This window comes from Oratosquilla oratoria, chromosome 9 (assembly GCF_046742065.1).
Source record: "Oratosquilla oratoria isolate Oo_2021 chromosome 9, ASM4674206v1, whole genome shotgun sequence".
In the NCBI taxonomy this organism is placed as follows: Eukaryota; Metazoa; Arthropoda; class Malacostraca; order Stomatopoda; family Squillidae; genus Oratosquilla; species Oratosquilla oratoria.
In genome coordinates, this window is record NC_134785.1 from 78,053,515 (window position 1) to 78,064,874 (window position 11,360).

The 11,360-nt window shown below is 38.6% G+C and overlaps 1 protein-coding gene across 1 annotated transcript in view; it reads right to left on the reverse strand.

Annotated features, from left to right (window-relative positions):
- Positions 1-10,318, reverse strand: part of LOC143028121 (uncharacterized) — a gene marked incomplete at its 5' end in the record, with an annotated part of 15,117 nt that extends 4,799 nt beyond the window's left edge. The window contains 6 exons of the mRNA XM_076189753.1: positions 3,495-3,610; positions 4,064-4,349; positions 4,749-4,944; positions 5,644-6,468; positions 7,840-7,945; positions 10,175-10,318. Coding sequence (XP_076045868.1) covers positions 3,495-3,610; positions 4,064-4,349; positions 4,749-4,944; positions 5,644-6,468; positions 7,840-7,945; positions 10,175-10,318 — 1,673 coding nt within the window. The remainder of the gene's footprint in view (positions 1-3,494; positions 3,611-4,063; positions 4,350-4,748; positions 4,945-5,643; positions 6,469-7,839; positions 7,946-10,174) is intronic.
- Between the last annotated feature and the right edge of the window lie 1,042 nt (positions 10,319-11,360).

The following is an 11,360-nucleotide window of genomic DNA, read 5'->3' on the forward strand; positions in this document are numbered from 1 at the left end:
TAGTGGTTGAAGTGAAAGTAGTTGTTGTTGATGTTGTAAGGGTTGAAGTAGACGTACTTGTACTAGTTGAAGTTGAAGTGGAGGTAGTTGTTGTTGAAGTAGATGTAGTTGAAGAAGTGGTTGTTGATGTAGATGTAGACGTTGATGTTGACGTAGTAGTTGTAGATGTTGTAGTGGTTGAAGTGGAAGTAGATGTTGTGGAAGAAGTGGAAGTTGATGTTGTGGTAGTAGTAGATGTTGTAGTGGTTGAAGTGAAAGTAGTTGTTGTGGATGTTGTAGTGGTTGAAGTAGACGTACTTGTACTAGTTGAAGTTGAAGTTGAGGAAGTTGTTGTTGTTGTTGTTGAAGTAGATGTAGTTGAAGAAGTGGTAGTTGATGTAGATGTAGGAGTTAACGTTGACGTAGTAGTTGTAGATGTTGTAGTGGTGGAAGTGTAAGTACATGTTGTAGAAGAAGAAGTGAAAGTTGATGTTGTGGTAGTAATAGATGCTGTAGTGGTTGCAGTGGAAGTAGTTGTTGTGGGTGTTGTAGTGGTTGAAGTAGACGTACTTGTACTAGTTGAAGTTGAAGTGGAGGTAGTTGTTGTTGTTGAAGTAGATGTAGTTCTTATTGTTGAAGCAGATGTAGTTGAAGAAGTGGTTGTTGATGTAGAGGTAGAAGTTGTTGACGTAGTAGTTGTAGATGTTGTAGTGGTTGAAGTGGAAGTAGATGCTGTGGAAGAAGTGGAAGTTGATGTTGTGGTAGTAGTAGATGTTGTAGTGGTTGAAGTGGAAGTAGTTGTTGTGGATGTTGTAGTGGTTGAAGTAGACGTACTTGTACTAGTTGAAGTTGAAGTGGAGGTAGTTGTTGTTATTGTTGTTGTTGAAGTAGATGTAGTTGAAGAAGTGGTTATTGATGTAGAGGTAGACGTTGATGTTGACATGGTAGTTGTAGATGTTGTAGTGGTTGAAGTGGAAGTAGATGTTGTGGAAGAAGAAGTGGAAGTTGATGTTGTGGTAGTAGTAGATGTTGCAGTGCTTGAAGTGAAAGTAGTTGTTGTGGATGTTGTAGTGGTTGAAGTGAAAGTAGTTGTTGTTGATGATGTAGTGGTTGAAATAGACGTACTTGTACTACTTGAAGTTGAAGTGGAGGTAGTTGTTGTTGTTGAAGTAGATGTAGTTGAAGAAGTGGTTGTTGATGTAGATGTAGACGTTGATGTTGACGTAGTAGTTGTAGATGTTGTAGTGGTTGAAGTGGAAGTAGATGTTGTGGAAGAAGTGGAAGTTGATGTTGTGGTAGTAGTAGATGTTGTAGTGGTTGAAGTGGAAGTAGTTGTTGTGGATGTTGTAGTGGTTGAAGTAGACGTACTTGTACTAGTTGAAGTTGAAGTGGAGGAAGTTGTTGTTGTTGTTGTTGAAGTAGATGTAGTTGAAGAAGTGGTTGTTGATGTAGATGTAGGAGTTAACGTTGACGTAGTAGTTGTAGATGTTGTAGTGCTGGAAGTGTAAGTAGATGTTGTGGAAGAAGAAGTGAAAGTTGATGTTGTGGTAGTAATAGATGCTGTAGTGGTTGAAGTGGAAGTAGTTGTTGTGGGTGTTGTAGTGGTTGAAGTAGACGTACTTGTACTAGTTGAAGTTGAAGTGGAGGTAGTTGTTGTTGTTGAAGTAGATGTAGTTCTTATTGTTGAAGCAGATGTAGTTGAAGAAGTGGTTGTTGATGTAGAGGTAGAAGTTGTTGACGTAGTAGTTGTAGATGTTGTAGTGGTTGAAGTGGAAGTAGATGCTGTGGAAGAAGTGGAAGTTGATGTTGTGGTAGTAGTAGATGTTGTAGTGGTTGAAGTGGAAGTAGTTTTTGTGGATGTTGTAGTGGTTGAAGTAGACGTACTTGTACTAGTTGAAGTTGAAGTGGAGGTAGTTGTTGTTATTGTTGTTGTTGAAGTAGATGTAATTGAATAATTGGTTATTGATGTAGAGATAGACGTTGATGTTGACATAGTAGTTTTAGATGTTGTAGTGGTTGAAGTGGAAGTAGATGTTGTGGAAGAAGAAGTGGAAGTTGATGTTGTGGTAGTAGTAGATGTTGTAGTGGTTGAAGTGAAAGTAGTTGTTGTGGATACTGTAGTGGTTGAAGTAAACGTACTTGTGCTAGTTGAAGTTGAAGTGGAGGTTGTCGTTGAAGTAGATGTAGTTGAAGAAGTGGTTGTTGATGTAGAGGTAGACGTTGATGTTGACGAAGTAGTTGTAGATGTTGTAGTGGTTGAAGTGGAAGTAGATATTGTGGAAGAAGAAGTGGAAGTTGATGTTATGGTTGTAGTAGATGTTGTAATGGTTGAAGTGGAAGAAGTTGTTGTGGATGTTGTAGTGGTTGAAGTAGACGTACTTGTACTAGTTGAAGTTGAAGTAGAGGTAGTTGTTGTTGTTGTTGAAGTAAATGTAGTTAAAGAAGTGGTTGTTGATGTAGATGCATAAGTTGATGTTGACGTAGTAGTTGTAGATGTTGTAGTGGTTGAAGTGGAAGTAGATGTTGCGGAAGAAGAAGTGAATGTTGATGTTGTAGTAGTAGTAGTAGTAGATGCTGTAGTGGTTGAAGTAGAAGTAGTTGTTAGGGGCGTTGTATTGGTTGAAGTAGACGAACTTGTACTGGTTGAAGTTGAAGTGGAGGTAGTTGTTATTGTTGTTGTTGTTGAAGTAGATGTAGTTATTGTTGTTGAAGTAGATGTAGTTGAAGTGGTTGTTGATGTGGAGGTAGAGGTTGTTGACGTAGTAGGTGTAGATGTTGTAGTGGTTGAAGTGGAAGTAGATGCTGTGGAAGAAGTGGAAGTTGATGTTGTGGTAGTAGTAGATGTTGTAGTGATTGAAGTGGAAGTATTTGTTGTGTATGTTGTAGTGGTTGAAGTAGACGTACTTGCACTAGTTGACGTTGAAGTGGAGGTAGTTGTTGTTGTTGAAGTAGATGTAGTTGAAGAAGTGGTTGTTGATGTAGAGGTAGACGTTGATGTTGACATAGTAGTTGTAGATGTTGTAGTGGTTGAAGTGGAAGTAGATGTTGTGGAAGAAGAAGTGGAAGTTGATGTTGTGGTAGTAGTAGATGTTGCAGTGCTTGAAGTGGAAGTAGTTGTTGTGGATGTTGTAGTGGTTGAAGTGAAAGTAGTTGTAGTTGATGTTGTAGTGGTTGAAGTAGACGTACTTGTACTAGTTGAAGTGGATATAGTTGTTGTTGTTGAAGTAGATGTAGTTGAAGAAGTGGTTGTTGATGTAGATGTAGACGTTGATGTTGACGTAGTAGTTGTAGATGTTGTAGTGGTTGAAGTGGAAGTAGATGTTGTGGAAGAAGTGGAAGTTGATGTTGTGGTAGTAGTAGATGTTGTAGTGGTTGAAGTGGAAGTAGTTGTTGTGGATGTTGTAGTGGCTGAAGTAGACGTACTTGTACTAGTTGAAGTTGAAGTGGAGGTAGTTGTTGTTGTTGAAGTGGATGTAGTTGAAGAAGTGGTTGTTGATGTAGATGTAGGAGTTAACGTTGACGTAGTAGTTGTAGATGTTGTAGTGGTGGAAGTGGAAGTAGATGTTGTGGAAGAAGAAGTGAAAGTTGATGTTGTGGTAGTAATAGATGCTGTAGTGGTTGAAGTGGAAGTAGTTGTTGTGGGTGTTGTAGTGGTTGAAGTAGACGTACTTGTACTAGTTAAAGTTGAAGTGGAGGTAGTTGTTGTTGTTGAAGTAGATGTAGTTCTTATTGTTGAAGCAGATATAGTTGAAGAAGTGGTTGTTGATGTAGAGGTAGAAGTTGTTGACGTAGTAGTTGTAGATGTTGTAGTGGTTGAAGTGGAAGTAGATGCTGTGGAAGAAGTGGAAATTGATGTTGTGGTAGTAGTAGATGTTGTAGTGGTTGAAGTGGAAGTAGTTTTTGTGAATGTTGTAGTGGTTGAAGTAGACGTACTTGTACTAGTTGAAGTTGAAGTGGAGGTAGTTGTTATTATTGTTGTTGTTGGAGAAGATGTAATTGAAGAAGTGGTTGTTGAAGTAGAGGCAGACGTTGATGTTGACATAGTAGTTGTAGATGTTGTAGTGGTTGAAGTGGAAGTAGATATTGTGGAAGAAGAAGTGGAAGTTGATGTTGTGGTAGTAGTAGATGTTGTAGTGGTTGAAGTGAAAGTAGTTGTTGTGGATGTTGTAGTGGTTGAAGTAAACGTACTTGTGCTAGTTGAAGTTGAAGTGGAGGTTGTTGTTGTTGAAGTAGATGTAGTTGAAGAAGTGGTTGTTGATGTAGAGGTAGACGTTGATGTTGACGAAGTAGTTGTAGATGTTGTAGTGGTTGAAGTGGAAGTAGATATTGTGGAAGAAGTGGAAGTTGATGTTGTGGTAGTAGTAGATGTTGTAATGGTTGAAGTGAAAGAAGTTGTTGTGGATGTTGTAGTGGTTGAAGTAGACGTACTTGTACTAGTTGATGTTGAAGTGGAGGTAGTTATTGTTGTTGTTGAAGTAGATGTAGTTAAAGAAGTAGTTATTGATGTAGATGTAGGAGTTGACGTGGACGTAGTAGTTGTAGATGTTTTAGTGGTTGAAGTGGAAGTAGATGTTGTGGAAGAAGAAGTGAAAGATGATGTTGTGGTAGTAGTAGATGCTGTAACAGTTGAAGTGGAAGTAGGTGTTGTGGGTGTTGTAGTGGTTGAAGTAGACGTACTTGTACTAGTTGAAATGGAGGTAGTTGTTGTTGTTGAAGTAGATTTAATTGTTATTGTTGAAGTAGATGTAGCTGAAAAAGTGGATGTTGATGTAGAGGTAGAAGTTGTTGACGTAGTAGTTGTAGATGTTGTAGTGGTTGAAGTGGAAGTAGATGCTGTGGAAGAAGTGGAAGTTAATGTTGTGGTAGTAGTTGATGTTGTAGTGGTTGAAGTGGAAGTAGATTTTGTGGATGTTGTAGTGGTTGAAGTAGACGTAACTGTACTAGTTGAAGTTGAAGTGGAGGTAGCTGTTTTCAAAGTAGATGTAGTTGAAGAAGTAGTTCTGGATGTAGAGGTAGACGTTGATGTTGACATAGTAGTTGTAGATGTTGTAGTGGTTGAAGTAGAAGTAGATGTTGTGGAAGAAGTTGAAGTTGATGTTGTGGTAGTAGTAGATGCTGTAGTGGTTGAAGTGGAAGTAGTTGTTGTGGATGTTGTAGTGGTTGAAGTGAACGTTCTTGTGCTAGTTGAAGTTGAAGTGGAGGTTGTTTTTGTTGAAGTAGATATAGTTGAGGAAGTGGTTGTTGATGTAAATGTAGAGGTTGATGTTGACGTGGTAGTTGTAGATGTTGTAGTGGTTGAAGTGGAAGTAGATATTGTGGAAGAAGAAGTGAAAGTTGATGTTGTGGTACTAGTAGATGTTGTAATGGTTGAGGTGGAAGTTCTTGTTGTGGATGTTGTAGTGGTTAAAGTAGACGTACTTTTACTAGTTGAAGTTGAAGTGGAGGTAGTTGTTGTTGTTGAAGTAGATGTAGTTGAAGAAGTGGTCGTTGATGTAGATGTAGAAGTTGATGTTGACGTAGAAATTGTGGATGTTGTAGTGGTTGAAGTGGAAGTAGATGTTGTGGAAGAAGAAGTGGAAGTTGATGTTGTGGTAGTAGTAGACATTATAGTGGTTGAAGTGGAAGTAATTTTTGTGAATGTTGTAGTGGTTGAAGTAGACGTACTTGTACTAGTTGAAGTTGAAGTAGAGGTTGTTGTTGAAGTAAATGTAGTTGAAGAAGTGGTTGCTGATGTAGATGTAGACGTTGATGTTGACGTAGTAGTTGTAGATGTTGTAGTGGTTGAAGTGGAAGTAGATGTTGTGGAAGAAGAAGTAGAAGTTAACGTTGTGGTAGTAGTAAGTGTTGTACTGGTTGAAGTGGAAGTAGTTGTTATGGATCTCGTAGTGGTTGAAGTAGACGTACTTGTACTAGTTGAAATTGAAGTGGATGTAGTTGTTGTTGTTGAAGTAGATGTAGTTGAAGAAGTGGTTGTTGATGTAGAGGTAGAAGTTGTTGACGTAGTAGTTGTAGATGTTGCAGTGGTTGAAGTGGAAGTAAATGTTGTGGAAGAAAAAGTGGAAGTAGATGTTGTAATGGTTGAAGTGGAAGAAGTTGTAGTGGATGTTGTAGTGGTTGAAGTAGACGTACTTGTACTTGTTGAAGTTGAAGTTGAAGTAGTTGTTGTTGTCGTTGAAGTAGATGTAGTTGAAGGAGTGGTTGTTGATGTAGATGTAGATGTAGAAGTTGATGTTGACGTAGTAGTTGTAGATGTTGTAGTGGTTGAAATGGAAGTAGATGCTGTGGAAGAAGAAGTGAAGGTTGATGTTGTGGTGGCAGCAAGTGTTGTAGTGGTTGAAGTGGAAGTAGTTGTTATGGATGTTGTAGAGGTTGAAGTAGACGTACTTGTACTAGATGAAGTTGAAGTGGAGGTAGTTGTTGTTGTTGTTGAAGTAGATGTAGTTGAAGAAGTGGTTGTTGATGTAGAGGTAGAAGTTGTTGACGTAGTAGCTGTAGATGTTGTAGTGGTTGAAGTGGAAGTAAATGTTGTGGAAGAAAAAGTGGAAGTTGATGTTGTGGTAGCTGTAGATGCTGTAGTGGTTGAAGTGGAAGTAGTTGTTGTGGGTATTGTAGTGATTGAGATAGACGTATTTGTACTAGTTGAAGTGGAGGTTGTTGTTGTTGTTGAAGTAGATATAGTTGAAGAAGTAGTTGTTGATGTAGAGGTTGAAGTTGACGTTGACGTAGTAGTTGTAGATGATGTTGTGGTTGAAGTGGAAGTTGATGCTGTGGAAGAAGTGGAAGTTGATGTTGTGGTAGTAGTAGATGTTATAGTGGTTGAAGTGGAAGTAGTTTTTGTGGATGTTGTAGTGGTTGAAGTAAACGTACTTGTACTAGTTGAAGTTGAAGTGGAGGTAGTTGTTGTTGTTGTTGAAGTAGATGTAATTGAAGAGGTGGTTGTTGATGTAGATGTAGACGTTGATATTGACGTAGTAGTTGTAAGTATTGTAGTGGTTGACATGGAAGTAGATGTTGTGGAAGAGAAAGTGGAAGTTGATGTGGTAGTAGTAGTAGATGTTCTAGGGGTTGAAGTGGAAGTTGTTGTTGTGGATGTTGTAGTGGTTGAAGTGGACGTACTTGTACTAGTTGAAGTTGAAGTGGTGGTTGTTGTTGTTGTTGAAGTAGATGTAGTTGAAGAAGTAGTTGTTGATGTAAATGTAGAAGTTGATGATGACGTAATAGTTGTAGATGTTTTAGTGGTTGACGTGGAAGTAAATGTTGTGGAAGAAGTGGAAGTTGATGTTGTGATAGTAGTAGATGTTGTAGTGGTTGAAGTGGAAGTAGGTGTTGTGGATGTTATAGTGGTTGAAGTAGACATACCTGTAATAGTTGAAGTTGGTGTGAAGGTAGTTGTTGTTGTTGTTGAGGTAGATTTAGTTACAGAAGTGGTTGTTGATGTAGATTTAGAATTTGATGTTGTCGTAGTAGTTGTAGATGTTGTAGTAGTTGAAGTGGAAGTAGATGTTGTGGAAGAAGTGGACGTTGATGTTGTGGTAGTAGTAGATGTTGTAGTGGTTGAAGTGGAAGTAGTTGTTGTGGATGTTGTAGTGGTTGAAGTAGATGTACTTATACTAGTTGAAGTGGAGGTAGTTCTTGTTGACGTGGAAGTTGATGCTGTGGAAGAAGTGGAAGTTGATGTTGTCGTAGTAGTAGATGTTACAGTGGTTGAAGTGGAAGTAGTTGTTGTGGATGTTATAGTGGTTGAAGTAGACGTACTTGTACTAGTTGAAGTTGAAGTGGAGGTAATTGTTGGTGTTGTTGAAGTAGAGGTAGTTGAAGAAGTGATTGCTGATGTAGATGTAGAAGTTGGTGTTGACGTACTAATTGTAGGTGTTGTAGTGGTTGAAGTGGAAATAGATGTTGTGGAAGAAGTGGAAGTTGATGTTGTCGTAGTAGTAGATGTTATAGTGCTTGAAGTGGAAGTAGTTGTTGTGGATGTTATAGTGGTTGAAGTAGGCGTACTTGTACTAGTTGAAGTTGAAGTGGATGTAGTTGTTGTTGTTGAAGTAGATGTAGTTGAAGAAGTGGTTGTTGATGTAGATGTAGAAGTTGATGTTGACGTAGTAGTTGCAGATATTGTAGTGGTTGAGGTGGAAGTAGATGTTGTGGAAGAAGTGGCAGTTGACGTTGCTGTAGTAGATGTTCTAGGGGTTGAAGTGGAAGTAGTTGTTATGGATGTTGTAGTGGTTGAAGTAGACGTACTTGTACTAGTTGAAGTGGAAGTTATTGTTGTTGTTGAAATAGATGTAGTTGAAGAAGTGGTTATTGATGTAGATGTAGACGTTGATGTTGCCGTAGTAGTTGTAGATGTAGTGGTTGAAGTGGAAGTAAATGTTGTGGTAGAAGAAGTGAAAATTGATGTTGTGGTAGTAGCAGATGTTGTAGTGGATGAAGTGGAATTAGTTGTGGATGTTGTAGTGGTTGAAGTAGACGTACTTGTACTAGTTGAAGTTGAAGTTGAGGTAGATATTGGTGTTGTTGTTGAAGCGTATGAAGTAGAGGAATAGGTTGTTGATGTAGATATAGAAGTTGATGTTGACGTAGTAGATGTAGATGTTTTAGTGGTTGAAGTGGAAGTAGATGTTGTGGAAGAAGTGGAAGTTGATGTTGTGGTAGTAGTAGATGTTGTAGTTGTTGAAGTGGGAGTAATTGTTGTGGGTGTTGTAGTGGTTGAAGTAGACGTACCTGTACTAGTTGAAGTTGAAGTGGAGGTAATTGTTGGTGTTGTTGAAGTAGATGTAGTTGAAGAAGTGATTGTTGATGTAGATGTAGAAGTTGGTGTTGACGTACTAATTGTAGATGTTGTAGTGGTTGAAGTGGAAGTAGATGTTGTGGAAGAAGTGGAAATTGATGTTGTCGTAGTAGTAGATGTTATAGTGGTTGAAGTGGAAGTAGTTGTTGTGGATGTTATAGTGGTTGAAGTAGACGTACTTGTACTAGTTGAAGTTGAAGTGGAGGTAGTTGTTGTTGTTGTTGAAGTAGATGTAGTTGAAGAAGTGGTTGTTGATGTAGGTGTATAAGTTGATTTTGACGTAGTAGTTATAGATGTTGTAGGGGTTGAAGTGGAAGTAGATGCTGTGGAAGACGTGGAAGTTAATGTCGTGGTAGTAGTAGATGTTGTAGTGGTTGAAGTGGAAGTAGTTATTGTGGATGTTGTAGTGGTTGAAGTAGACGTACTTATACTAGTTGAAGTTGAAGTGGAGGTAGTTGTTGTTGCTGTTGAAGTAGATGTAGTTGAAGAAGTGGTTGTTGATGTAGATGTAGAAGTTGATGTTGACGTAGTAGTTGCAGATATTGTAGTGGTTGAAGTGGAAGTAGATGTTGTGGAAGAGGTGGAAGTTGACGGTGTGGTAGTAGTAGATGTTCTAGGGGTTGAAGTGGAAGTAGTTGTTTTGGATGTTGTGGTGGTTGAAGTAGAGGTACTTGTACTAGTTGAAGTTGAAGTAGAGGTTGTTGTTGTTGTTGAAGTAGATGTAGTTGAAGAAGTGGTTGTTGATGTAGATGTAGAGGTTGATGTTGCCGTAGTAGTTGTAGATGTTGTAGTGGTTGAAGTGGAATTAAGTGTTGTAGTAGAAGAAGTGAAAGTTGATGTTGTGGTAGTAGCAGATGTTGTAGTGGATGAAGTGGAAGTAGTTGTTGAGGATGTTGTAGTGGTTGAAGTAGACGTACTTGTACTAGTTGAAGTTGAAGTGGAGGTAGATATTGTTGCTGAAAAGTATGAAGTAGTGGATATGGTTGTTGATGTAGATATAGATTTTGACGTAGTAGTTATAGATGTTGTAGTGGTTGAAGTGGAAATAGATGTTGTGGAAGAAGTGGAAGTTGATGTTGTGGTAGTAGTAGATGTTGTTGCGGTTGAAGTGGAAGTAGTTGTTGTGAATGTTGTAGTGGTTGAAGTAGATGTACTTGTACTAGTTGAAGTTGAAGTGGAGGTAGTTGTTGTTGTTGTTGAAGTAGATGTAGTTGAAGAAGTGGTTGTTGATGTAGATGTTGAAGTTGATGTTGACATAGTAGTTGCAGATATTGTAGTGGTTGAAGTGGAAGAAGATGTTGTGGAAGAGGTGGCAGTTGACGGTGTGGTAGTAGTAGATGTTCTAGGGGTTGAAGTGGAAGTAGTTGTTGTGGATGTTGTAGTGGTTGAAGTAGACGTACTTGTACTAGTTGAAGTTGAAGTAGAGGTTGTTGTTGTTGTTGAAGCAGATGTAGTTGAAGAAGTGGTTGTCGATGTAGATGTAGAGGTTGATGTTGACGTAGTAGTTGTAGATGTTGTAGTGGTTGAAATGGAAGTAGATGTTGTGGAAGAAGAAGTGGAAGTTAATGTAGTGGTAGTAGTAGATGTTGTAGTGGTTGAAGTGGAAGTAGTTGTTGTGGATGTTGTAGTGGTTGAAGTAGACGTAGCTGTACTAGTTGAAGTTGAAGTGGAGGTAGTTGTTGTTGTTGTTTGTATTGTTGTTGAAGTAGATGTAGTTAAAGATGTGGTTGTTGATGTAGATGTAGGAGTTGACGTACTAGTTGTAGATGTTGTAGTGGTTGAAGTGGAAGTAGATGTTGTGGAAGAAGAGGTAAAAGTTGATGTTGTGGTAGTAGTAGATGTTGCAGTGGTTGAAGTGGAAGTAGTTGTTGTGGATGTTGTAGTGGTTGAAGTAGACGTACGTGTAGTAGTTGAATTTGAAGTGGTGGTTGTTGTTGTTAAAGTAGATGTAGTTGAAGAAGTGGTTGTTGATGTAAAGGTAGACGTTGATGTTGACGTAGAAGTTGTAGATGTTGTAGTGTTTGAAGTGGAAGTTGATGTTGTGGTAGTAGTAGATGTTGTAGTGGTTGAAGTGGAAGCAATTGTTGTGGAAGTTGTAGTGGTTGAAGTAGACGTAATTGTACCTGTTGAAGTGGAGGTAGTTGTTGTTGCTGTTGTTGAAGTAGATGCTGTGGAAGAAGTGGAAGTTGATGTTGTGGTAGTAGTAGAAGTTGTAGTGGTTGGAGTGGAAGTAGTTGTTGTGGATGTTGTAGTGGTTGAAGTAGACGTACTTGTACTAGTTGAAGTTGAAGTGGAGGTTGTTGTTGAAGTAGATGTAGTTGAAAAAGTGGTTGTTGATGTAAATGTAGAGGTTGATGTTGACATAGTAGTTGTAGATATTGTAGTGGTTGAAATGAAAGTAGATGTTGTGGAAGAAGAAGTGGAAGTTGATATTGTGGTAAAAGTAGATATTGTAGTGGTTGAAGTGGAAGTAGCTGTTGTGGATGTTGTAGTGGTTGAAGTAGACGTACTTGTACTAGTTGAAGTTAAAGTGGAGGTAGTTGTTGTTGTTGAAGTAAATGTAGTTGAAGCATTGGTTGTTGATATAGAT